Source organism: Peromyscus californicus, unplaced genomic scaffold (assembly GCF_007827085.1).
Source record: "Peromyscus californicus insignis strain IS unplaced genomic scaffold, ASM782708v3 Scaffold_9__1_contigs__length_137607984, whole genome shotgun sequence".
Lineage (NCBI taxonomy): Eukaryota > Metazoa > Chordata > Mammalia > Rodentia > Cricetidae > Peromyscus > Peromyscus californicus.
Window position 1 is genome coordinate 116,041,155 of NW_026294617.1, and position 27,790 is coordinate 116,068,944.

Sequence of the window (27,790 nt, forward strand, 5' to 3'; positions counted from 1 at the left end):
GTAATTGGACCTTCACGGGTATGTTTTCCTATGATTTTCTTCTTTAGATTATATCACTAAATTCCCATAATTAAAAATAATGAGTTATGTCTTCCCCCATATGGAAATATTTTTATTTTCATTTGTATATGAAACAGTAACAAATATATATTAAGATTTTTATGGTCTACGATGAAATTTCACAATTTTTTCTTCAAAAGCCCATTTCCATACTTCCCTATTCCTTTAGACAGTATGTCAGCATCTTATTCATAGATAACAGATTGTGAGAACATTTAGTATCTCCTTTGACTCATCTGAGGCGACCTTCTTTTCTATCTACTGAAAAGATAACTACATTTGAATCTTGTGACTGTAAGTGTGATCCACAGATTAGCACATCAGCATTCTCCTAACACTTACTAAAAATGCAAATTCTAGGCTCTAACCTGAGAATTACTAAATCAGAATCTTTTTATCCAGAGGTCCTGGGGTTGTGTATTAACAAGATCTCCGAATAATTACATGCTTGAAAAACTTCAAGCAGCACCTATCTGTCTAGGACGCCAATTTCTGTATTGTTTACTCCTCTGTTGCTGTGATAAATACCAAGGCCAAAGGTACTTACGGAATAAAGTTTATCTGGGCTTATGGTTCCAGAGGGATGTGACAATGAGGCATGACAGCAAGGGGCAAGCATGGTGGCAGGGGCAAGAAACTAAGAGATCACATCTTCAATCACAAGCATAAGCATAGTGTGGGACCTGGAACAGGGGCAAAGTGATGAACTCTCAAAGCCTACCCTAGGGATGTATTGCCTCCAGCAAGATCCTACCACCTCCTCTACCACCAACTGGGGACCAACTGATCAAAGTCTGTGCCTATGAGTGACACGCTCATGTAAACCACCACACTTTCCAATGAAAATATAATGTAAGTCACGTGTGTAACTTAAATTTTCAAGCAGGCAAGTACGTTTAATATTTATGTAAACTGCTTCATTATGAAGTCAAAACAAGATTAAGTAACTGAATTTGTTTTATAACTAAGTACTTGAAATAAGAGCTTATAACTTCTTAGTTAGCTGCCCTTTTAAATGTCCAATGACCACATGTGGCTTAATATCTATTAGATTATAAAGCAAAGATGTTGAACCACATTATTAAAAAGGCAGTCCATCAGGAGAGAAAAAGGGCCCCTAAAACAACTGAGCAAAGTGCATATGAGCTCACAGAGACTAAAGCAGCAGGCACAGGGCCTACACAGGTGTGCACCAGGTCCTCTGCACATATACTGTAGCTTCCAGTTAGTACCTTTATGGGACTCCTGAATGTGTGAACAAGTGGATCTCTGATTCTTGTGCCTTCTCTTGGGGCTTTTCTTTTTCTGTTGGCCTGACTTGACCAACTTTGATATGATTTTTTTTATCTTCTTATATTTTATTTTGTTATTTTTTTTGTTATCTCTTAGAAGACAGAAAGGGAGTGGATCCAGATGTGAGAGTCGGTGAGGAGGATCTGGGAGGAGTAGAGGAAGAGGAAACTGAATTCAGATTATATTGTATGAGGAAAGAATCTATGGTTAGTATGTATATTTTAAGAGTTATTTAGAATATAAGAAGACAGTAAAAATTAGTTCATTCTGTGTTACACAAAGCAACTACATCTAGTGTTGTATAACATGATTAAAACTACTCAAAGGCTGAAGAGTTGACATTTTTAATAAATCGAACTAATTACAAAAGTCGGTTTATTTCCGATTTGCCTTCCATTCTTTCATGAATGAAAGGTCCTTCTGACCTGACAGTTGATTTTCCTTTAACAGTAGCAAATCAGCATACCCTCATCAGATATTAAACATATTTCAACTGTAGCATTTCTGATGACAAATTATAATTTTACATTTACCTATCAGTTTCCATTACCAAATAATCAGCTCCGATCCTCTTATGGAAAGAGTATTTATTTAGGCTGCCTCAAACACTGTGCTAAGTGACTTGAAAATGGGGGGCTATGTATGTGCTTCATAAAAGCACAATAACTTCATGTATTTAACGTCTGACCATAGCACTGCAACACAAAATGAACTCATCTGCATTTGAACTGTTTCCAGATATTATCATGGGTTCACCTACATTCAGTGAGTGGACTGCTTTTTATTCTCGACATGAATAATTGATGTGCAGGACGTCTCTCGCTGCCCTAACAGCCTATAATAAATGGAATAAGAAAAAGGAAATAGACTTTCACTCTATCTGAATAAGTTAGCCTTCTTAAATCTTAAGAGAATTACACACTGTTTTTCAAGTGGCAATGAATAAGATTAAATACTATTCTATTTCAAAAAATAAATCTAACTAAAGATCTTCCATATTAAATGGCCCAACACAGAAATATTAGCTTAGAGATTTGCACTCGACCCTTAGATTACTAAAAATATGAGATATTCAATGGGATCTTTGGAGGCTCCTTTTTTCATAATGTCATGTCAGGGCTTTTTATTTTATTTTATTTTATTTTATTTTTTTATTTTCATTTTTTTTCTCTCTTTTACCCTACAGGTCCTTTGTGTATACATATTATGGCTTCCAGTTTAGTATTTTTATGGGATTCCTGAGTGTGCAAACGAGTGAGTCTGTGTTTCCTGTGCCTTCTCTCAGGCTCTTTTCCTCCTGTTTGTTCTGTCCAATTCTGATGTGTTAGTGTTGATTTTATTATCCCATAGAAGCCTGTTCATTTTCTAATGAGAGAAGGAGCAGATCCAGGTGGGGCGGGGGGAGATGGGAAGAGCTGGGAGAAGGACAGGAAGGGGAAACCTTAATGAGGATACGTTATGTGAGAAAAAAAAAATCTACTTTCAATAAAAGGAAAAATATGAGATATTTATCTTTCTTCAGTTTTGGTTGATTTATGACGGAGTAAAATGACCATATCCACATAAGGATGTAGTTTAGTTAGTACTGCGCTTGCTTAGCATGCACAACAGCCTGGATTCAATCCCTCCACTTTGTAAGCTAAGCAAGACAGCCAGGCCTGTGATCTGGCATGGGGGAGACAGAAGTCAAAGGGTTATCCTTGGCTACATGGCAAGTTCAAGGCCAATCCTGAATACATGAATCTCATCTCAAAACAAAGGAGGGGAAAAGAGTAGGGCATAATAATGCTTTGGACTTGTCAGTTTTCATTGAGATCTTATTTTATAGCCAGCAAAATAATTATATCTTACATTCAGTTAGAAACTGTGTACCTGACCTGTGTACCTATGAGATAAAAATCACCCAAAGTGTGTTCCTGCGATCTCCATTCTGGATCTTTCCCATTCTTGGTTTTCAATCCTTTACTTTGACTACTTCCTTTCTTTTTCTTCTGAGAAAGGGTCTGGGCAGATAGTCCAGTCTCGCTTCCAACTCAGTTTCCCTGCCTGATTCCTGATCGCTAGGATTAGTTATGTGCTACCATTCCCAGCTCCAAAAGCTCATTTCTTACTCTACCCCATCGTCAATGTTTCCACTATTTTTCCCATTTCAACCACTTTATAATTGGTGATAATACTCACAGACATTCATAACTCAAGAAAATTAAAATCAAATAAGAAACAAGGAAAAGGGAGTAGCTTTGCTTTTACTGACTTCACATGAAACATACAATTATCATGAGACATTTCCTTATGTTTTATTTAATGAAAAATCTAGAGTTTTATGTTGAGGCCCATACCAAATTTTTTCCAAAGGAAAATAATTTATTTTAATTACTTATTTTTCTAGCTAGAGTAAAGTCTTTTTTTTTGGGGGGGGGGGGTTTCGAGACAGGGTTTCTCTGTGTAGCTTTGTGCCTTTCCTGGGACTCACTTGGTAGCCCAGGCTGGCCTCGAACTCACAGAGATCCGCCTGCCTCTGCCTCCTGAGTGCTGGGATTAAAGGCGTGCACCACCACCGCCCGGCAAAGATTTATTTATTTATTATGTATACAGAAGAGGGCGCCAGATCCAATTACAGATGGTTGTGAGCCACCATGTGGTTGCTGGGAATTGAACTCAGGACCTTTGGAAGAGCAGTCAGTGCTCTTAACCTCTGAGCCATCTCTCCAGCCCTGAGTAAAGTCTTTTTAAAGACAAACATTAGAAACTTTAATTTTGTATTAATCTATAATTTCTACTCATATTTATTAAATCTTTTTTTTTTTTTTTTTTTTTTGGTTTTTTCGAGACAGGGTTTCTCTGTGTAGCTTTGCACCTTTCCTGGGACTCACTTGGTAGCCCAGGCTGGCCTCGAACTCACAGAGATCCGCCTGCCTCTGCCTCCCGAGTGCTGGGATTAAAGGCGTGCACCACCACCGCCCGGCTTATTAAATCTTAAAATACAAAAACTCACATGACATTACAAATATATTATGAAAATCTAGGTAAAATGACATTTTTAAAAGAAAAAATTATAAGCAATCAAGTTTACATTTTCAGGGTGGAATAATATAAACAAACATATACTTAATTCATAGTCAGAGGTTTAAAGGCTGCATGACTACAGTTATGAAAATATTTTTACCTTGGCCATTGAAATGCTGGAGAATTTGAAATATCTGATGACATTATTTGCGTGTGTGCATAGTCGAACATGAATGTAAAGTCAGAGAACAACTTGCTGGAGGTGATCGTCTCCTTCCACCAGGCAGCCCTGGAGATGAAATTCTAGACACAGGGTTCGGCAGCAAGTGCCCTTACCAGCTGGGTCACCTCACCAGCCTTATACAGAATTTTCTGGAAGTAAAATTAATCCTTTATGGAATGTAATTATGAAGACTTTGGTAGGTACATATTACTATTTGGAGAAATTTCCGATGCTTGCCAGGCCACTTAGTAAACATTTCTTTTATTACATTAAACTCATGATATAAATCTTAATTATTCTTTACTAATTTAGGTCAGCATTTATTTTGAATAAAGGACATGCAAATTATCTGAACCTCACTATACATTTAGTATAAATGTTCTATTTTTTTCCCTTAAGAAAAAGTACCCCTATTGTTAGTGTTAGCCAAAAATAATTTTATTGGCTTAAAATAGTAGACACAGCAGAGTTTACTATTTTTAATAGTAACTGATTTGGTAAGGGCTTACTGTTTAAAAGTTTGGGGCTTTTTTTTTTGTTGTTTTTGTTTTTGTTTTTTTAGCCACTCTATTCACAATGATTTTTTTATTTTTAAAGAAAATGGAGTTTCATATAAAATTAAGGTGTTACATTTAATGTAGTAAAGACTGCTATTAATATTAGAAACCAAAATACAGAACTAGGCATCTCCCTGTTTATTACCAAGTTGAAAGTTCAAGCCAACTTTAGTTTAATGGGAAAGAAGCAGGAATATTGCTTTGTTGTATCCTGGCTGAAAATTCCAAAGAAAATATAAGTTCAGAGAGTAGAAGAAAAACTCCTGGTACTTTGACAGAGATCATCTTAGTTACCATTTCTATTGCTCTACTGATTAAAAGACCATGAATGAGCAAAGGCAAATGCCCCACTGGATTAGCCTGTGGGCAAGCTTGTGGTACATTTTCTTGATTGTTGATCAGAATAAGAGGGCCCAACTCTCTGCGGAGGAAAACAGTTCCACCATCAGTTCAGCATCAAAGGAAGTCAGAGTAGAAACTCGAGGCCGGAGTAGAAAACAGAGGCCATGAGGAGTGCTGTTCACAGGACTGCTCCCATGGCCCGCTCAGCAGCCTTTGTTACAGCACCCAGGACTACTAGCCCAGTTCTGTGTGCACTGCCACTGAGAGTTGGGCCCTCTTATTCTAATCAACAATCGAGAAAATGTACCACAAGCTTGCCCACAGGCTAATCCAGTGGAGCATTTCCTCAACTGAAGTTCAAAAACGACTCCATCTTGTGTCACGTTGACACCAAACTAACCAGCACAGCAATAAACCAATCGAGACACACAAATATGCTCATGTTCCCTGTCTGTAGCCGTGTGATACTTTGCCCCACCTCAGGCCTTTGACAGCAGAAGTCACCACCAGATGAAGCACCTTGACTTTTGACCCCTAAGCTATGAGCCAAAATAAATGCCTTTGCTATAAAGCAGCCTGTCTCAGGTATCCCACTGTGGTAATTAAAAAAAATAAAGCATTGTATTTTGCTCAAATTTTCATATTTTGAAATTTAATCTGTTACATAATAGTACTGCTTTGGGAGAAGCTATTAAACGACAAAGATCAAGGAGACTACTGGCTCATAACTGTAATCTCCCTGCAATCTCAGGACACAGGAGGCTGAGGCAAGAAGGCACCTCTTGCAGTTGAGGCCAGCATGAGTCACACAGTGGGTCCTAGGCCCGTCTAGGATACAATGTAACACCCTGTCTCAAACTCAGAAGGAAAGTCTAGGATACAATGTAACACCCTGTCTCAAACTCAGAAGAAAAGTCTAGGATACAATGTAACACCCTGTCTCAAACTCAGAAGAAAAGAAAACTTGAGAAAAGGACAAAGCCACAAGGCGTAGGTCTCTTGAGGGGATTGATGCCATCTTCAGGGAGCTGCATACCCTCTTACTCTCTGCCCCTTGTCTGCCATCACGTGAGTGCCAGGGTACTAACAAGAATACATGGTAGTTCAGCAGTCTTCACACCTGCTGGTACCTTGGTTCTGGGTTTACTTGACCCTGCCTCCACAACCAAGTCACCACTACAGCTGGGAGGAGAGACATCTGTTCTACCTGGATGGAAATCATTAACAGGCAAGGGTTGGAGATTCCTCAGTGTTGGCTTCCTGAACTCCTTGGCACCAAAGGCTTGAAGGCCAGGCTTTCATACTTCAGCATCTTGTAACCCCAAGCTGTGAAAGCTAGAGATTTATGGCTCCAAGCTTTCAAAGCCATAAGCTTACTGCTCTAGCTGTTCAAGTCAGAACAAGTTCTAGGCTTTCAAAGCACTTAACTTGCACCAGGCAGTTGGTACTGCAACTTCCAAGCCTCAGGTGTTGGTACCCTAAGCTCTTAATTCTAAGCAGTTCTCTAGAACTCTTCCAGAGACTAAAACGAAGTCCTGACTCTATTAAAAGTGTTGTGGAATATTGTATTAAGATCTGTTACATTTGTTTATGCTGTGGATATTTGTTTTAATGATGCAAAGATGCGTTACATTCTTTTATGTTCCATTTGTTTAACTCTGTGAAGCTGTGTTACTTTGCCTGTCTAAAACACTTGATCAGTCTAATAAAGAACTGAATGGTCAATAGCAAGACAAAAGAAAGGATAGGCAGGGCTGGCAGGCAAAGAGAATAAATAGGAGGGAAAATCTGGGAAGAGAAGACAGAGGAGCAAGAGAGAGGAGAGGAAGACTCCAGGGGCCAGCCACCCAGCTACACAGCAAGCCATGGAGAAAGAAGCAAAGAAAGGTATACAGAAATAGAGATATAAAAGTCCAGAGACAAAAGATAGACAGAATAATTTAAGCAAAGCTGCTAGAAACAAGCCAAGCTAAGTCTGGGTATTCATAAGAAAGAATATGTCTCTGTGTGTGATTTATGTGGGAGCTGGGTGGCAGACCACCAAAGAGTCAAAAAAACAAAGAGTTAAAAAAAAACTACATAAAAGTTTTCCGGGGTTGGGGATTTAGCTCAGTGGTAGAGCACTTGCCTAGCAAGTGCAAGGCCCTGGGTTCGGTCCTCAGCTCCAGGAGAAAAAAAAAAAAGTTTTCCTCATGCAATATATTTTGATCATGTTTTCCCTCTCCCCCAACTCCTCCTAGGTCCTCCCCACCTCGCTACCCACCTAACTTCATGTTCTTTCTCACTTGCTAAAACCAAAAAGGAAAAATCAAAAATCAAACAAACCAGTAAGACAAAAGAAATGCCAAAACCAAACAAAACCTACTGACAATCCATTGGAGTAAACTGATTTCCCTTTGCCAGTGAGTATCAATTACAAATAGTTCCTTGGTTACGGGTGGGATACTCTGTCAACTTTCCCCTCGCAGTGCTGGAACCCCATCTGGCTTGACCCTATGCACGTCCTGTGCATGCTGCCACACTCTGTGAGTTTATATGTGCACTGGCCCTGTCATATCTGAAAGATACTGTTCTTTGGAGTCATACACCATCTATACCTCTTATAATCTTTTTGCTTCCTCTCTGGAAAAGATCTTTGAGCCTTGAGAGGAATGTGACGAAGAAATCTCACTTAGGAATGAGTGCTCCAAAGTCTGTCATTCTCTGCTTATTGTCCAATTGTGGGCTTGTGTTAATTCCCATCTACTTCAAGAAGCAGCTTCTCTGACGAGGGTTGGGCCATACAATGGTCTATGGATACAGCAGTAAGACATTTCATCACTACGTTCCTTTAGCAGAATAACAGTTGTAAGCTTTCCCCTAAGCCCATGACCTACCTCATCTATGATTCTTGGCCACTTTAGAGTGTCATTTCTGGGTTCCATCTCATGGAGTGGGCCTTAATTCCAACTAAAAAGTGACTACTTACTCCCAGAACATGTGTGCCACTAGTGCCCCAGAGTATCTTGAAGACAGGTTGTTGGTGGTAAGTCTTGACTCTTTGTATCCACATACAGTTTCAGTTCTGTGGCCTCTTCCCATATTAGTACTTCAACAGTCCATCAGTCTATACTTCCAGTCCCTTTCAAGAACTCTTCAGTCGGCTCCTAGCTACTGAGTGAGCAAGGGTTTCAGCCCCAGAAGTCATTGCTTTGTGGCTACTGCTGCTGGGTACCTGTGTCTGGAGTCACAGGATTCCATCAGCTTTTAGGGATACCAGCTTTAACAGCTCAGCCTGCTTGACTTACATTAAGGATTACAAGTAGGCAATAAAAGACCATTTGGTAGAAACCTTGTTATTGTGGCCTGTGCTGCAGCTGTCTGGAGCAGTTGTGACTGGACCAACACCTCTTAAAGCACAAGTCACAGCTTCATTTATAGCCACTGAGCATTGATTTTGACAGCTACAGTAAAGTTTCCTGGGAGTAAGTACTCAAAGCATTCTATTTGTTAAACAGGAGGCTGCTTGGTTGAGATTTCTTTCCCCTCAATTCAAGGGATACAAGGAAAAGGTTGAGTAGCTACCCATCAAAGAATCAAAGTGGTAATCTCTAGCATCTTAGTTTATGAGATGAAATATATTCTTCAAAATTCTTCAGTGTTTATAATAAAGATATATCATGATTGTCTTAGTCACTTTTCTATTGCTATGAAGACACAATGACCAAGTCAACTTACAGAAAGGTTTATTTAGAGCTTACGGATTCACAGGGTGAGTCTATACCATCATGGTGGGGATCATGACAGAAGACAGGCAGTCATGGCACTGGAGTAGTACCTGAGAGCTTGTATCTTATCCACAAGCAGCAGGCAGAGATAAAGACTGAACCTGGGTGTGAGTTTCTGAAAACTCAAAGCTCACCCCTTAGCAACAGACCTCTTCCGACAAGGCCACACTTCCTCATTCTTTCCAAACAGTTCCATCAACTAGGGAGCAAGCATTCAAATATATGAGCCTATGGGGGCCATTCTCATTCAAATCACCACAATGGTATTAACATTTTAAATTTATTCATTTTATTTTATGTGTGCCTGAACATATATATATATGTGTAGGTGTCTACAGAGTCCAGAAAAGGGTATCAGTTCCTCTGGACTTGGAAATTACAGATGGTTGTTAAGTCGTCTGATATGGGTGCTGAAAACCTAACCAGGAACCCCAAGAACAGCAGGTCATTTAACCCTTGGCCATCTCTCCAGACCTGGAATTTAATTCTTAAAATTGCTTAACAGTGACCAACTCCTAAACAAATGCCCTTATCGAGAATTAGAGCCCTCTGATTACCCAATCTATCATATTCTCTTAGAGCAGAACAAACTGACACATTGAGTTAGTGCCTACAGGAGTTTCTCCTTATGTGCAAAGTGTAAGTCCTAAGACCTCTAAGACGTCTGAAATTGTAGACAGTACCGAATTACACACAGACACACACACACACACACACACACACACACACACACACACACACACACACGTTTGTGTCTTCCCCGTGGTATACCCCAAAATACCACAACAGATAATCTGATACAGTATACACACTTATAAAAAAATGCATGTAATTAATATGTAATATATATTTCCCCTAAATACATATATCTACGGTGAAGTTTAGCTTATAAATGAAAGATTAGCAATAAAAATAACACAATAATTAAACCAAAAGCTATGTAAATGTGTTCTTGTTCTTTCACAGTATCTTGCTGTTCTATACTCATTTTTTTCTTGTGATGACGTGAGATGATACACTGCCTACATGGCAAGATAAAGTGAGGCTTAACACTTTCTGGCATAATACACTGCCACCCATCCATTAGAACACAGTTTCTGTTCATGTTTCCACCCACAAATTTAATGTCATTTCTATTTTCTATCATATATTGTTCTCTAGCTTAGTTTGAGGTACAACAGCAGAATTAGTATGAGTTTTTCTTTCTCCACAATTTTATGGATGAAAAAGGTTTGTTCTTACCACAGACCTTTGCAACAACAACATACAATGTTTTCTTTCCTTTTTTAGCGAGAACCTTCCTTTTCACCTAAATGAGGTACTTTGTGGGTTTTCTTTAGCATAATCAGGTAGCAAGCATTATCACTTCTGAATTGGGGGCTATTATTAAGTAATGTAAGGGTCATCTGAGCACAAATAATAAGATACTTCCAGTGTCAACCTTACAGACAGACAAGCTGATCTAATACACAGTACTGAGAACTGAGACGGCTCCGAAGAGACAAACAGGCAAGTAGCACACATACCACATGAATGACTCATGTGCCAGGAGGAACGGTGCGGAACTTCATAATGCTAAATAAATTGTTAGCATTCTACAAGTTATGAAAGTTCTAGAAGTAAAGAATTCATATTTGTGTACCATAACCAAGAGTAACTAGATCTTCTAATAATAAAGACTCTTGCATGTCATTAATGATGTCAGTTAACTTCAACCATAGAATACTAAAGCTACATGTAGTCTTTATCAACAGCAACTCAGGCTGGAACAATCAATATTAAAAATAAAATAAAATCTAAAAATACTAAGAATTTCACCATGGGTCACTATGACACCATAGGTCAATTTTCACAAGTACCTGCTGGGTCCTTTTACAACAGAGTCCAGTCTTCCTTTACCTGAAGGAAGGTTATCATTGTGTGTATTGTTTCCTTTCACTGTTGTGTCTTTAGGACTCTAATCACATGTATCTTTACAGACACAATACAGATCTAGCTTTGATATTAATCATCTCTTCTCAATTCATTCTTTTCACCCTTCACTATATTTTCAACCTTTTCTTTCCCATATTTTCAGTCCCTTTTAATTTGTGAATTTCCAAAGTGCTTGTCATGTCCTTTCATGTCTTCTGGTAATCTGAACTTTCCATCTTCCTGTTGTTCTCAAGTTTCTAACTCGGTTTCTCCTTTCCACATTCCAAAAGCTTACTTAAGGATACTAGTACGAGTTACAGTGGGTTGTTTTTGACAACTGCTTCATAAAACTTCTTCATTGGGAAAAAGAATGTTTCCAGTAGCTAAAACATTTGGTTTATTTATTTTTTCTGCTTTCTTCCTTATACACTTCACCTGAAATCTCTATTCAATGATTATTTTAATACAAGTTTATACAGTAAGGGTAAAGACTTACTTGAGATGAATAGCTAGATTTTTATTTCAAAAGCTCTCATGTCTAACCAAAACCCAAAGCAGTATTTAGTGTACGTGGTAGTTAATCTTCATTGACAACTAGACTGAATTTGCAATGATCAAGGAGACTGGGGGACACCCCTCGGTGTCTGAGAGGGTGTTGTTTCAAGGGACAGTAGGAAGGAGGCTGGGGGGACACCCCTCGGTGTCTGAGAGGGTGTTGTTTCAAGGGACAGTAGGAAGGAGGCTGGGGGGACACTCCTCAGTGTCTGAGAGGGTGTTGTTTCAAGGGACAGTAAGCCGGTGTGAGAAGACACTGGGCAGCATTCCCCCTGGACTAAACAGGAGTCAGAACAGCAGAGGAAAGGGAAATGCTAGCCACATACTCCCTTCCCTGCTTCTCATGATGTAAGCTGCTTTACTTCACTGTACTCCTCCTCATCACGACAGACTGAACCTTTGGAAACCCGAGTCAAAAATCATTTTTTCCTCTCTTGTTTCTGGTTAGGTATTATGGTCATGGCAACACAAAATTAATTAATACAGCACGTCTTCTAATTTCGTGCTATTCTTATTTCTACAGACACTTAACTTCTCAGTTTTCACCAGGTATCCAAGAGGAGTAACTCCTTCATTCCCCAAAAGAGTCCTCTTGATTGGCACATGGGATCCTATGCACTTCTTTTCTTTTTGTGCTGGAGGGGTGTCATGGGGACTTGCTATGCTTTCTGGGCTAGTCTTGAGCTTCTGGGCTCCTGGGTCAAGCGATTCTTCCACCTCAAGCCTTTAACTGGAACCCCAAACAAGAGCCACTATGCTTAGTTTCCTACGTACTTTCAAATAGCCAATACTCCAATCTAGCCTTAGTCAAAGCGTAAAATTTCCCTACCAAGTTAGGACTTTTCCTTTCTAAAGAAAAATGTAACAGTGTGCTTTCGCCCTTGGGCATCTGCTTCCCTGCCCTTTTCTCCTCTTGTGTAGTGTGTGCAGTCTTGGCAGAAATCTCCCTAGCGGAGTGTCTGAGGAACTACATTTAGAGGTTTACATCTTTTCTTAATAATCTGAAATCTATCTCCTAGTTGTGATGAAGGCACAGACAGGACTAGTTGGTTTACCTTATTTCCTAACTGAGCTAGCGATATGGAGTTTTAATGACTATTACTCTGTTGAAGTCTAATTCATCAGGAATACCAATGTCGTCTCACTTGACTATTAGTTTAGTTGAGATGTTCTGTATCATCTTTCTTTTTTTCTTTTCTTTTTTGCCTGCATTTATGTATGTGTACCATGTGCATGCCTGGTGCCCACGGAGGTCAGAAAAAGGTATTGGATCCCCTGGAACTCATTTTGAGCAGCTGTGAAGCCCATGTGGATGCTGGAAACTGAATCTGGTTCCTCAGCAGGAGCAACAAGTGCTCTTGCTTGTGGGGTCATCTCTCCAACCCTCTTCCACATATTCTTAAATGGTCTGTTTCTTTGGTAAAAACTATAGTATATCATCAGTATCAGTTGTAAACATTCATGAGCCATGGAAACAACAACTAAGAAATGCAATATAAATAAAAGTACACCACTGAATTTAGCTTGCACAGCGTTTTCCCTTGCATTTGTTAATGTGATGAAAAAATAAAATCTATTCTAGAAAATACTATGAAAAAGTAAAACAATACTTTTTTTTTTCATTTCTCCAAACAGCAGCAAATCTACATTCATTAAGAGTAAATTTAGTGGGGTTTTTGATAGACATCTGGTGTTTCAGTCCCTTACACAGAAGCTAGTTTTGCTACTACTAAAGGTGTACATATCATAGACTAAAACCAAATGAGACACAAAAGACTTCCTTTTAGAGAAGTTACATGAACAACTCACACAAATTAATAGTGTGCTTAGAAATATAGCCTGGGTGGAAGCCAAAAAAACAAAAACAAACAAACAAACAACAACAATGACACAATAGGATGAGCTAAAGAATAGGGCTAAGAAATAAACTAAGAACTTACCAAGTCAACAAGATTAGCAAGAGGGAAGGAATTAACACTGTTTACTCACAAAGACAAATCTGAGTTGTCTAGCAAAGTCATATATTAAACAAACAACTTTGTGATTTTTATGAGTTATTTATCATCAAGCAAGTGGCTGGGAAGTCACACACACACACACACACACACACTGAAGCAGATGAAGAAGACCTAACTCTTCAGGAATAAGAGTTTAAGGTAATGGCCACACTGGGATTGCTTCACAGATGACTCTGCACCCCCAACCCCCAGCTGAGAAGTACAGTTCTCATGCTTTAAAATGGAATAAAATTAACAAGATTTTTAATATGAACAAAAGACTAATTTTTTTTTTGCCTTTCGACCTTGAAACTAGTAGCTTGTAAGGTGACTGAAACTCCAAAATGTTTAGGCAACCACAGGTAGCTCATTGTTTTAAATTCTCAAATGAAAATGAAATAATCATACTAGAATCCGACAAGCATTTACTAAAAGTCATGTAGCTATAAGCAGAATCAAATGAAACCAGAACAAACAGGCTGATTTCTTGGCTGGTGGCCTTCATATATTTACTAAAAATATTTAAAAAGTGAGATCAAAGTGTTTATATGAGTGAATGTTATTAATTTAGATCAGAGATTTATACAGAATACTTGCAAAATGTATTCTATAAAATACAGTGAGTTAGTCAAATCTTCTAATTTTTCTTTAAAATTTGACATAGTCATTAAACTCAGGAAGAAAGGGAATAAAGGAACAAGAAATCCACATTAAAGCCATATATCAAGGTTAAAAAAAGAAAATAAAATTCTGATTTCAGTGCCATGAAATAGGCAGTATGGAGGAAGCGTTCCAGCCAGGAGTCTTCCCCAGCTAGTGACCCTGTGAGCTACAATGAAGACTGGTCTGGCCAGAGATGTCCAAGGCGGGCAGAATGGCACAACAGTTATCAGGGTAAACAACTGCCTTTTGCTTCGACTTAAGGCCTGCTACACAGGAGAAAACATACGCCGGGTACTGTAAGCTGACCTAGAACCCAAGATTGGGGAGCTCATAGGCTCCACGGGTGAACCTACCTTTATTTTGCTAAATTGACATAGAATCAAACTACCACAGATTGATGAAGCTTTCAGTCCTCATCAAAGCAGTTTCTCTGTGCAGTGAGTAGTGTTAATGGAGAAACTAACCGTAGTGACTGTGGAACACTCAGAGACGAATGGGATATGTGCATCACCCTTCCCTCCTCTCTCTCTCTCACTCACACACACACACACACACACACACACACACACACACACACACACAACCACACCTTAGGGAACTCTGAGGAAGAAGGGGCAGAAATTTTTAAGTGGCACAAGTTGGGGAGGGTAAGGACATGACGTGACGGATGTAGTCACAACTCAGTGCTCTGGTCACCTGCACAAGACCACGCCAGTCACCATTCTAGAATGGAAGAGGAAGGGCTCACAAGCTCCAACCCCTAGTGGAGAAGCCATTGGAAATTCACGGTTACTAGGGGGAGGAGAGTCAGTTTTCTTTACGGGTGTATTTCCTGATAGGTAGATCACATTCCAGTGGATGGCCCCACCCCCATACGTATATAGATACTACAAATTAGATCCAATCATTAACTAAAAAAAAAAAAGACATGAAATTGGGTAAGGCTAGATCCTAGAGCAGTTAGAGGGGCAGGAGTGAAAATGATCAAAATACACTGTATGCATGTACAAAATTCTCAAAGAATTAGTAAAAGGGAGCCTGGCAAGGTGGTGTATGCCTTTAATCCTGGCACTTGGGAGGCAGAGGCAGACAGATCTCTGTGAGTTCCAGGCCAGCTACTACTACCTAGTGTGACCCTGGCTCAACACACAAGAAGCCAAAGGAAAGCAAAACTAACAGCAAAGGTGTCTGAAAAGGCCATAAGGAATCATACTATTATTTACTTACCTAAAATTACAGATAGTACATATACATCTATGTGTGTACATATATAATTTAAATGAAAATTTCCCACCTGGGCTGGCAATACTCAGTCCCTGCTCCAAAAGCTATAGACTATTGAACAAAACTCACAACACCAGGAACGAGAAACCCCCTTACGAGTGGGGCTCCCGAAACACAGGAAGACTGTGTCCTAGAAATGTCAGAGAAACCGCACCCATGATGTCTCAACAACACGGCTGCCTAAAAAAGACCTGAACAAGGACAACGCCAAGAGACATGCTGACATGGAAAAGGGAAATCTTACAGGGCCCTAAACACAGGCAAAGAACTACAGGCAACCAAGGAATTCTGAGAGCAAGAGAAACAGTCTTCCCCAGGGTAGGCCCCCATATTGATAAACCAACACCAGGTGATCAGCCCTACGATCATACACAGACAAGCAACGCTATGCAGACTGAGCAGGCTTTATCTATATATTTAGGAATGAACTTGACAGAGTAAGAGGGGGATGGGAGGGGCTGGAGGGAGGAAAGGGAAAGAGGGTAAATGACGTAATTATATTTTAATTTCAAAAACTAAAAAAATCTAAAAATATCTTACAATTCTAACTTCAGATTGTAATCATTCATAATATACAGTTCAAATATTCCAAAGTCACAGTTGTAGATACTTCAGAATTATATTTTGTTCAGTAATATGCTTTTCAATGACTTTTTAAGTCAAATACTGAACAACTGCAAGAACTTCTTCCTGTGTCAAATTCTTTTAGTAGTCTTAGAAATGAGAACATTTATAAACTTTATGAGACTGCTAAGGAAACACTTTTTCATTATCTTTAGTTCATATTCTGTTGGTTCTGTTAAACACCTTATGGGTTTAAGATTCTCTTTTACACAATTCTAGGACCATTTTCAATAGGTAAGTTCAACAAGCCTACATGCAGGTTTTGAATTAATCCCACACTCACACCAGGCAACATTTCTTGAACCTGTCATTTAAAGGGCTCGAACCTTTGCTTCCCTTCGTCACTTTCCTCCCTCAACTCTGGCCTTTCCACATGTTACTAAGGAAACCATCCTTATGTCGTCCGGTTTCTAAAGCTGATGGTTTCCTTTAAAAAGTCTTTTTTCCCCTCAAATAAACATAGAGTAAAAAAGTGAGCTGACAGTGGAAAACAGAGGAAGGTTATAACATCACAACTCTTAAAAAAACGACGCCGACCCTCGGTGCACTTAAGGAAGTGTGTTGTTGTGCAAAACCACCGACATAAGCACGTGTAAAATCAGATCACCAGGTTCCGTCTGGTTTCCAGACCAACGCTACTCAAAAAACTTCCTATGGTTGTGGGAATGTTTTACATCTGTGATCTGCATAAGTCATCGCCTGGCAGCCACTGAAAAACAAAGTTCATCCCAAGTTTTAGTGGATGTCATGAAGCATGACCAGTCAAGCTCCTACTGCGATGGGCAGCACAGGATTAGACATTTCTCTTTTCTCTACCATCTTGAACACTATGCAAATGTTCTCATTGAACTTCTTGTCTCAACTCATCTGTCATCTCTGCATTAAATGGCTAGATAGAGTTACAATCTCAAAAGGAAAGGTTACCAAGACTCAGATTTAAAGGCTATGTTATGTACGTTATGAATCTGAAATGCCACGAGCGTCAGCCTCATGTACGTGTTGAAGTCTGGTCACCAGCTGGCAATGCTATTCGGGGAGATGGTGGAAACTTCTGGAGTTAGCACTAGCTAAAGGAGATCAATGAGGAAGAGTTTTCCTTTAAAAGTCCCAATGCCCTCCTTTCTCTACTTCCTGGTTGTTGGTAGCTGAATAACTCTATCCTACCATGACCTGCCATTATGTACTGAAATCGTGAGCCAAAAGAAATCTTACTTCAAGTTGTTCTTGTCACAATGACAAGAAAAGCAAATCCAGGTTAGCTTCCTTTCCACGAAGAGAACCGTAATCGATTATTTTGTATTTTCTAGGCAGTTTAAGAAAAACTAAAGAAATACACTCACCTCTGAGTACTTGAAATTAAAACCATAACAATATACTCTCCCCTAAATTCTTGGACAGGGCTACATAATTAGTCCATGAGGAGAATAGCATCATCAAATACAAATATGGTACAACTAAGAAGGATTATGGAAACAAATGAAGATCATTTTATACATACCCACTCACTATGTTAACACAAAAATTAGTGAATAGAAACATGTTCTACCAAATGCAATAATACATTGTGATAGTCAATGAAGAATTATGTGATTTCTCTCTTTGGAATTATTTATCAGACACTGAACACCAAACTTGGTCCTAGATTTTCAGAAATTTGTGTGACTGCTGATAGGTCTTTCCAATTTATTTTATGTATAAATATATGATCTTAAAATAAAATTCTCTTAAAAGCAAAGGGAAGCACTCAGAAAAACAATGCTAAGTATTTTAAACCCCCTTTGGTTTCTGCTGTCTCTTCCTTACACATAACTGTTTAGTCTTTTGTTTTTTGTTTTGTTATAAAAGCACAAATGTAGGTGTTGGGAAAAAGCCATAATGGCTCCTCTCTGGAGCTGGTATAAATGTCATCACCCCCAATCAATTTCTCTTTTCTTTGCCTATCAGTTGAGTTTTGAGTAGTTTTTGGTGAAGGGTGGGTAGGCGGACAGAACATTGGAAACAATTTCAGCATTCAAGAATAAGATTCAAAAGAATTCAAAATATGTGAATACGAGTTATGTGCCTAACTATATACCAATTTCTAGACAATGCTGATTTGATCCTTTTTCAGTCTGGAATTTGAATAAACAATGAAACTTACTATTTTGAGCCAAGGCTTGAAGCAGACAATCCAAGCATCCTTCTAAACAGTCCTCTGTCCTGTCAACAGCTGTTATCTTCAGTTTCTTTAAGGTGTCACTGAGATTATCTGTTTACAGAAAGAAAAAACCAGAAACTTCAATATCCTAACCATCACACGGTGAAAGGAAAACCAGTAGCTACTGGTATACAAAAGTTCCCACTATACCAGTGGTTCTCAACCTTCCTAACGCTGGGACCCTTTAATACAGTTCCTCATGCGTGGTGACTCCCCCCAACCATAAAATTATTTTATTGCTACCTCATAACTATAATTTTTCTACTGTTAAGAATCATAATGCAAATATCTGATATGCGCCGCCTATGAAAGGGTTGCTCAACACCTCCCAAGAAGGTCATTAACCACAGATTGAAAACCATTGCACAAGATAGAATCAGCCTCCATGTATATTCCAAATGGCCCTGAACTCTGCATGTAATAATCTACTGTAAATTTAAAAAAAAACTGTCCATTTAACTCAATTATGAGCTAGTAACTCCATATGTAATTAAGACATCATGAATATCACAGATTATCAATGACTGTTTTCCAATTGCTAATGCCTTATAGAAGAAACCAGGTACACTTGAGAAAAATTAGTAATGAAAGCATAGTTTTGTAAATTATATTTAGTTTCATAGTTTGCTTCTATTCTCTTATTTTACATTTATTTATTAATTGTGTGTGTGTGTGTGTGTGTGTGTGTGTGTGTGTGTGTGTGTGTGTGTATACACAAGTATGTTCAAGGCACCTTTGTGGACTTGAAGGGCAAGTTTTCTCCTTCTACGCTATGGGTCTCCCAGGAACTGAACTCAAGATGTCAGGTTGGGTGACAAGCACCATTTCACTGCTGAACCAACTCATCAGCTCTGTACCTTTGTAAAGATAGAAAATAAAAATGAAGGTTTAGCAAACTAGCAGGAACTCATGAAAGCTGGATCAATGGCTGTGGAGTCCGCATGGGACTGGACTAGGCCCTCTGCATGGGAGACAGTTGTATAGCCTGATCTTCTTGGGGGGCCCCCTGGTGGTAGGATCAGAATTCATCCCTGGTGCATGAGCAGGCTTTTTGGAGCCCACTCACTACCTATGATGGGATACCCTGTGAAGCCTTGAGGCAGGGGGAAGGGCTTGGACTTGCCTCTACTGGATGTGCCTCCCCATGGGAGGCCTTGCCTTCTTGTCGGGGGGGGGGGGGGGGGGAAGAGGGGGGATCTTTGATTGGTGTGTAAAATGAATGAAAAAAAAGTTGCAATGATTTCAATTAATATTAAATGTGATACAAAGCCTATTTTTATACTACCATTTGAAAAGCACTTCACAGAGTATCACTTTAAAAAGCAACACATTCTGGGTTATGATGTTCATGCTCTGCTCCTGAATTCTAAGTTGACTATCCTAGACCATGGAATCTCAGAATTTTAAATCTTATTGGGATTTACCAGAGAACTTTTGTTTACATTATTTCTATTTAAAATGCAAAAGTAAAAACTAAGACTTTTAAAGTTTTATTTTGTAAGTCATCTAAACACGTGTTAAACATGAAAAGTAGTAGTATAAAAACAAAACAACAAAAGTGGCTTGTCATTATAGGCTCAATGTGTGGCTCAGCAGAAGATGGCAGAGTCATCTTTTCTCCTATATTCAGTCTTTTATAATGTGTTGTAATTTATAATTGAATAGATGTAGAAAAAGACAACTATGTCTTCTACAGACAGCTGGAAAGGTAGTATTTTATGCCCCTCTCAGGTAACTGTGGATATGCTGTGATAGTACAGCAAAGTTGTATTTCTTCAACAGTTAGCTGCCATGTGAAATCAGAACCAACACTTGATCAACTATTACATTAAAATCTGCGGGTCTCTAGCACATTAAATCTTTCATGTACACATGCTGTTTATATTTTTGCATTCGTCACTTAAAAAACTTTAGCCACTGAATTATGTTTATCTCCAAGTGCTGACATACCTCAATAAGCTTTTTCAAATTACTAAATTGATTATATCATCACCAATCTTATTTTTAAAGCAGCATATTAAATATTGGAAAGCTATCAATGTAACAAATGTGATTTAAGTTTCCCAAATTTTTAATTTTATTTTGAAAATCTAGTTTTATCACCAACAATAAATATAGCTAGTTTTTTTTTTCTCCTTTAATCGACAAACTATCAGTGAGAAAGTAAACACATTAAAGACACAGTTCGTTCTTTCTAATTTAGACAGGTTCTCCACAGAATGACAAGTACTTCCAACAATCTGCAGCTGCACAAGTCTTCTTCACAGCCAACAAATGTGTCTTACACACACTTCCAGTTTCCTATTGTAGAACTTTTTAAATGTAGCCTTAATGGTGTTTTCAAAAATATTTTTCCTGGGGTAGGAGAGATGGCACAGCAGTTAAGACTACTGGCTGCTTTTTCAGAGGACCCAGGCTTGGTTCCTAGCACCCACACAGCTCTTCACAACTGTCTGTAACTCCAGACCCAAGGGATCTAAATCCCTCTTCTGGCCTCCAAGGGCTCCAGGAATGCATGCGGGGCACAGACATACAGGTAGACAAAACATCCATACACATAAAATAATAAAAGTCTATCGTGAACATTCTTAAAGCTTTTTTAAGGCTTATAAAACAGGTTAGTATAGACTTAATACTAATACAATCTGACAGATGTACACTAAAACATCAGCAGTCTTTTTTAACTCATAAATACTACACAACTGTACCATTTTCAGTGAAGAAAATCAACACAGTAAAAACTGAAAATAGTGGGACCAATAATAAGATCTTACTTCCAAATAACACACACACACTCTCTCTCCCTCTCCCTCTCCCTCTCTCTCTCTCTGTGTGTGTGTGTGTGTGTGTGTGTGCTCACGCGCACTAGTGATCCAACACAAGGCCTATACAAGTCTTCCATCACTCAGCTAAATCTCCATCCCAACAGCATATATTTTAATCAAGTTTTGTACATGGCAAGTTTTTGGTAATTCTAGAAATATGGTATCCCCACTTTAAAGAGAAGAATGATGTACTTTTTGGGAAAGATTAAATTTAAAAACTTGTATCAAGAAGTTTAAAAATAAAGAACATGCTCTAGTTCAGTGGTTTTTCAACCTTGTGAAGTAGCAACCCTTTAATACAGTTCTTCATGTTGTTAACTCCCAACCACAAAATTATTTCATTGCTACTTCCATAACTGTAATTTTGCTACTGTTACAAATGGTAATATAAATATCTGACATGTAGAGTATCTTTTATGCGACCCCCAAAGGGGTCGTGACCCACAGGCCGAGAACTGCTGCTCTTCTTAACTCCCAAATTTTCTTTTAACCTGTAAGTCCTACTGTTCACCTAATACTTAGCAAGTACTTAGCTAAAGATTGTTCTATTAGATTGTACTGGAGAATAATTTAAAAATAAGTCTCTAAATATAACATTTCTAAACTAAGTGAAACAGGGCTTTTTTTTTTTTCTTTTGTTTGGAGTCTCACTGTGTAGCCCTAGCTAGCCTTGACCATGCTATAAAGACCAGGCTGGCCTTGAGATCAAAGATGCCCTCGCCTCAGTCTCCCAAGTGCTAGGATTAAAGGTATGCACCAGGGTGCTTACCCAGTAAAAACAGTTTTAAAGAAATAGTTCAAAATTACAAAACAAAGCAATGCAGTACACTGTAAGAGTAACTCAATAAACACTAATTTGCTGACCTAACTGATCATGACTACAAATATTAATATCCATGCCTCCAATCCAATCTCCTATATATTTTGCAAACATAACAAATTAAGTAGTCCAAAACTAACTACACAGCCTTCCCTCTAAATGTATTCTCCCAACCTGCTTTGTAAAGGTCTCTCACTGTATCTCCACACACACCTACCACTGACACTGATGTCCTTCTGAGGGCTTCCCATCATCACATCTTCAGTACCACGCTTGACACCCCTCTGATCAAGCTCCTTTCCCATGTCATGTCATCATCACCTCAGGGGTCATCCCTGCCCATCCTACCAAAGCCTCCTCTTCCTTAATCCTCCAGGGTCATTCTTTATAAACACCCCGGGTCTGACGGCTCATTTTCTATACTGTTGGTATACACTCTCCAGTACACTGTATGGGCACCTTGACGGTTGTAGCTAACGCACTATACTTGTGATTAGCATAAAGGAGGTGCATACTCAACACTCATTCTTTATTTCCAGAAAGCTATCTATTACTGACTTTTGTCTCACATACTTACAAGTTATGGCGTGCCAACAGAAAAGGAAAGGCAAATGATGCCTGGAAGTACTTGCTATGTACTCCATAGTCTCAGAAATATTAATATGGCCTTTTACATTTTAAAATGAGAGCAACAAGGCCAATTTAAGAATCTCGGGTTTTGAGCTTTTTGTTTTAAGATTTATTTTATTTTTGATTATATGTGCATACATGCATGCATGCCTGGGCTGGGGTGCCCCTAGAGGCCAGAAAAGGGTGTCAGAGCTCTTGGAGCTGGAATTACAGGTGGTGTGAGCCACTAGACATGGGTGCTGGTCACTGAACTCAGGTTTTCTCCAGCTTCTTATTTTGCTTTTTGGAGAGGGGTCTCACTATGTATTACAGGTTGGTATGGAACTCAATCCTCCTGCCTCAGCCACCCAAATGCTGGTTAGAGGTATGCATCACCACTTCCAGCCCAATTTATACATTTGAAGATATAAAGTATTTAACTAAACCCAACACAGAACAATCCATTTGCTTAAGAACTCTTAATTAAGGCCAGGTGTGGTGGTGCACACCTCTAATCCCAGCACTTGGGAGATTTAGGCAGTTGGAGCTCTGTGAGTTCTAGGCCAGCATAGTCTACAGAGAGACTCCATCTCAAAAACAAAAAATAAAAACCTTAATTGGTTCAAAATAAAAAAACTTATTCTTTCTATAGAAATAATTATTGCCCTATAGTAATGTGAAAACATTTTAGGAAAAGCTCATTAAATGCTTCATCCAGAGCAGTTCTCAACCTGTGTGTTGTGACCCCCATGGGATTTGCACAGCAGATGTAAATCAGACATTTACATTATGATTAGTACAGTGGCAAAATTACAGTTATGAAGTAGCAATGAAAATAATTTTATGGTTGGGGGTCACCACAACATGAGGAACTATATTAAAAGGTCGAAGCATTAGGAAGACTGAGAACCACCGATCCAGAGGCAGCTGAAGCTATGCTAGATGCCAGCATCTTAAATAAATTAAGATCAATACTTAAAGAAATCTTACTGTGAATCTACTTATAAAACAGTGTAAAATGTTTCACATCATGATTTAAGTAGTGATTACATGAACACATTTATCAAAACTCACCTAACAGTCATTTAAAATCTGTACATGTGAATTATCTCTCAATTTTGAAGGCATATATTGGAAAATAAAATGATTAGGCTAACAACTTTTTTCCTACTGGCCTCAAGCTTTGTAATGGAACATTATCTATCACAGTGACACCTCTGGCCCTCTCTGCCTCCCTTGGCAGCTACCTTCATCGGCTTCATTCCCTCGGCGGGAATAACTGATGAGATTTACACACCCGCCCGAGAAGAGCCAGGGCAGTGCAGTGTGTCTGTAGGCCCAGCTAACTGGGAGGTGAAGACAAAAGGGTCCTGTGAGCCCAGGAGTTCAAGACGTCAGCCTCAAAGTCAGCCTCAATGACACAGTGAGAGTCCAGTTCTAAAGCTGGTTAGCTAGCTAGAGGAGTGGATATGGACACTTCAGCCTCTTTTGTGGTCTTGTTTGTTTTGTTTTTCAAGACAGGGTTTCTCTATGTAACAGCTCTGGCTGTCCTCGAACTCTGTAGACCAGGCTGACCTCAAACTCATAGAGATCCACTTGCCTCTGCCCTCTGAAGTGCTGGGACTAAAAAGCATGCGCCACTACCACCTGGCTTATCCCTTTTGTGGTCTTACCCTTTTGTGTTAATCTTTTGGAAAAGGTAACAATTTTACTTCTCTAAAGCTTTGGTTAGCCACCTGCACCAGTGACAAATTTAGGAAATAGGAAATTCAGCAGTGCAGTTACCAGCAATTTCATGTGACAGTAGGAGTCAATAACCTCTATCAATTTTAAAATCTGTATGATTCCATGGCATATGTCTCCAGAGGTTCTAAATCTGAGTAGGAAACACAGGGCAGTATTTTTAGACTCTTTCATATACACTATGATAAGAAATCTCAGTGTGAATCCTTACCATACAAATTACCATTCATGTAAATTCCATTTCTGTACTTTGTATTTACTGATAATTTAACACAATGAAATTGTGCAGTGAAAATCTCTCAACTTCCCACTGCTGTTAAGTATTATACTAAGAAAGAAGTGGATAATCCCCTTCAATAAAAAGAAGTATTATCTCAAATTTTTTGTTTCTGGAGTGCTAGGGACTCAAACCAAAGGCCTTGTACATACTAGGTAAATGTTCAAACACTGAGTTATACTCCAGCCTGAAAAAGTATTTGTAGATGAATTTCTAAGTAGTCTTATTAAATAAAGAACACGGAGCCAAATATAAGAGTGAAAAGTCTTAGAGATCAGGGAAATAGTGAGAGCTACCAACCATCTTACCTCACTAGCTCTATAGCTTCCAAAATGTGAGCTACTTCCTGTCTAACCTGTGCCTTTACTGTCGTGCTTTTCTGCCCTCTCATTGGCTCTTAGCCCAGCTACCTCACTTCCTTGTCACTGCCTGTCTGTACAGACCTCCAGGTCTCTATGGCTGGCACTGGGATTAAAGGCATGTCTCATCACGCTTGTCTCTGTTCCCTAGTGTGACCTTGAATACACAGAGACCCTGCCTGCTAAGTGATTAGATTAAGGGTGTGTGCTATCACTATTTTGCTATTTCCTCTGATCTCCAGGCAAACTTTACTTATTAACATACAAATAAAATATCATCACATTTCAACACAAATAATATTAACAGCAAAATACTTCCTCCAAAATACCTCTTTCATCTAAGATAATGCATGACTTAGTTTGTTATAAAAAGAAAACACATACCTGATAATCAAAGCAGATAACCCTAAGTAAAAGTTCACTGCATCAGAACGTCCACTCTGCTGGCACAGACATTCATGGAGATGCACAGACTGTGGAACTGGGCAAGATTCTGAGCAGCTTCCTTTAAAACGCCATGTCATGTTTAAAAACAACAGGATCTGACTACAAAACACTGGCTGGCTTGGATTTCCTATGTAGACCAGGCTGGCCTCAAACTCCTGAGTACTGAGATTGAAGAACTGGGTTTTCATGCATAACCCTATAATGCTTTTATTTGTGATCTTACTTAAAATTTTATTTAAAAAAAATTAAAGAGAATGCACGCCCTGGATCAGAGCCCTGGACTCTGAGCAAATGTTTTGATTATCTTTTCATATACGACCTTTCAGTTTTAACGTAGGTCTCTTTTTTCATTTTTTTTTGAGATTTTATTTACTTTTATTTTATGTGTCTGTGCACCATGTGTATGCAGTGCTCATGGAGGCCAGAAGAGGTTCATTGGATTCCTTGGGACTGGAGTTATAGAAGTCTGTGAGCCACCACGGAGGTGCCGGGAATCAAACTCAGATCCTCAAGAAGAGCAGCCAGTACTCTTAACTGCTAAGCCATTTCATTAGCCCCTTTACTTAGGTCTTTAATTCAATGGTATTCATTTTCATATGCTCTAAGATTGATGTTTATTCTTATTTTCCCTATATGTTGACAGTTTTACTATTTTATCCTTTCCTTAATGAATTAAATAAGCACCTTGTCACACATACAACTATTTCTAAGTCCCTTGTTTTTAACAATCTTGACACAATGACAATGATGGTCCCATCCTGCAGTATCTCCTAAGTCACTGCTCACTTTTCAGCTTTCTGAGTCAGATTTTTAAATCCACTTATCATTATAAGCATCTTTCCACAGTGAAGGCCTGAAGGACTGAATGAGCAAACAAACATGAATTAAAATCCCTTAGGGTCTATGATTAGAACACATGAACTCTATACTTTTATTTTAGGAACTCTCATGCGTTAGTTATTAAGTCTGCCTTTCTACAGCATGAACTTACCTGATTTTATCCAGATCTTATTTTGAGTCTCTCAGTGAAACTGACTTCTTTAATTCAGATCCTGTGACATATTCTAGCCATATTGTTTCCTCCTCTGCAGAGGTGGATCAAACCCTGAGCCTCATGCATGCTAGGTGGGTGCTCTACAACAGAGTGACATCTCTAGTCCTCCTGACAAATTTTAAAACTATCATCAATGACAATTATGCAATGTTCTCATTTCTATGGGTAAACATGTCTGGAGTAAAAACAAGTTACTGTGCAAAATGATTCCATAAAAAAAGATCAAATATTCAGCCATCAAGCACATTCTATTATTAGTAAGTGGTTTGTCTTTAAGTTTCCTAAGTTGTCTATGCATACAATTACATCAGCAAATCATGGTTTCCCTTTTTATCTGATGTTTATAACAAGTGAGAAAATAGTCCCAACAATCATTTCAATGATCTACTAAGTAAACTGTTGTTAGGTAAGTTTAATACGGAAAATTTCCCCTTGTGCTCTGTCTTAGGGTTTCTATTGCTGTGATGAAACACCATGACCAAAAGCAAGTTGGGGAGGAAAGTGCTTTCACTTCCACAGCACTGTTCATCATCAAGGAAGTCAGGAGAGGAACTCAAACAGGGCAGGAACCTGGAGGCAGGAGCCGATGCAGAGGCCATGGAGGAGGGCTGTTTATTGGGTTGCTCCTAAATGGTTTGCTCAGCCTGCTTTCTTATAGAACCCAGGAACATCTGCCCAGGGATGGCAGGGAAAAACCTTGAATAGTAAAGAAGGTAATATGAGTGAACCAATTTCTTAAAATAAGTTCTCATGACACTGTCCTACAGAAGCATGGTCTAGCAGCAATACAAATATTAAATATGCTTTATAAGTACATATACATACACATGATGTGGTAAAGGTTTATCTTAACAAAAATTACTATGCCAAGTGCATATGTGCAGTACTTAGAGGACAATTTAGTTAGCATTTAAGAAGTAGGAATATTAATAATGTTTGAAGAAAAACAAAATTAATAAGCATTTCCATTTAATGAAAACGCTAAACTTCATAAATTATACACTCCTTAGTTTTGGTTTATGTATAGCTGTAGCATATACTATAACTATTCATATGCATGAGTTTGTTCCCAATACGGGCTACAAGTGGCAATAACACTGAGACCCTGCATCTACTCAGCATGTATCAACTCTAATGTTAACCTTGATTGTCAACTGGACAGGATTTAAAATCA

At 38.8% G+C, this 27,790-nt stretch overlaps 1 protein-coding gene across 5 annotated transcripts in view; it reads right to left on the bottom strand.

Moving 5' to 3' along the window:
- Rap1gds1 (Rap1 GTPase-GDP dissociation stimulator 1) overlaps positions 1–27,790 on the bottom strand; it is a 142,671-nt gene that overhangs the window by 99,494 nt on the left and 15,387 nt on the right. For 4 of the 5 annotated variants that reach the window (XM_052730564.1, XM_052730562.1, XM_052730561.1 and 1 more), the window contains exon 2: positions 18,426–18,533. In XM_052730564.1, coding sequence (XP_052586524.1) covers positions 18,426–18,533 — 108 coding nt within the window. Of the gene's footprint in view, positions 1–18,425; positions 18,534–19,215; positions 19,319–27,790 lie in introns of those variants that run through there. The other variant, XM_052730565.1, reaches the window with a different exon arrangement.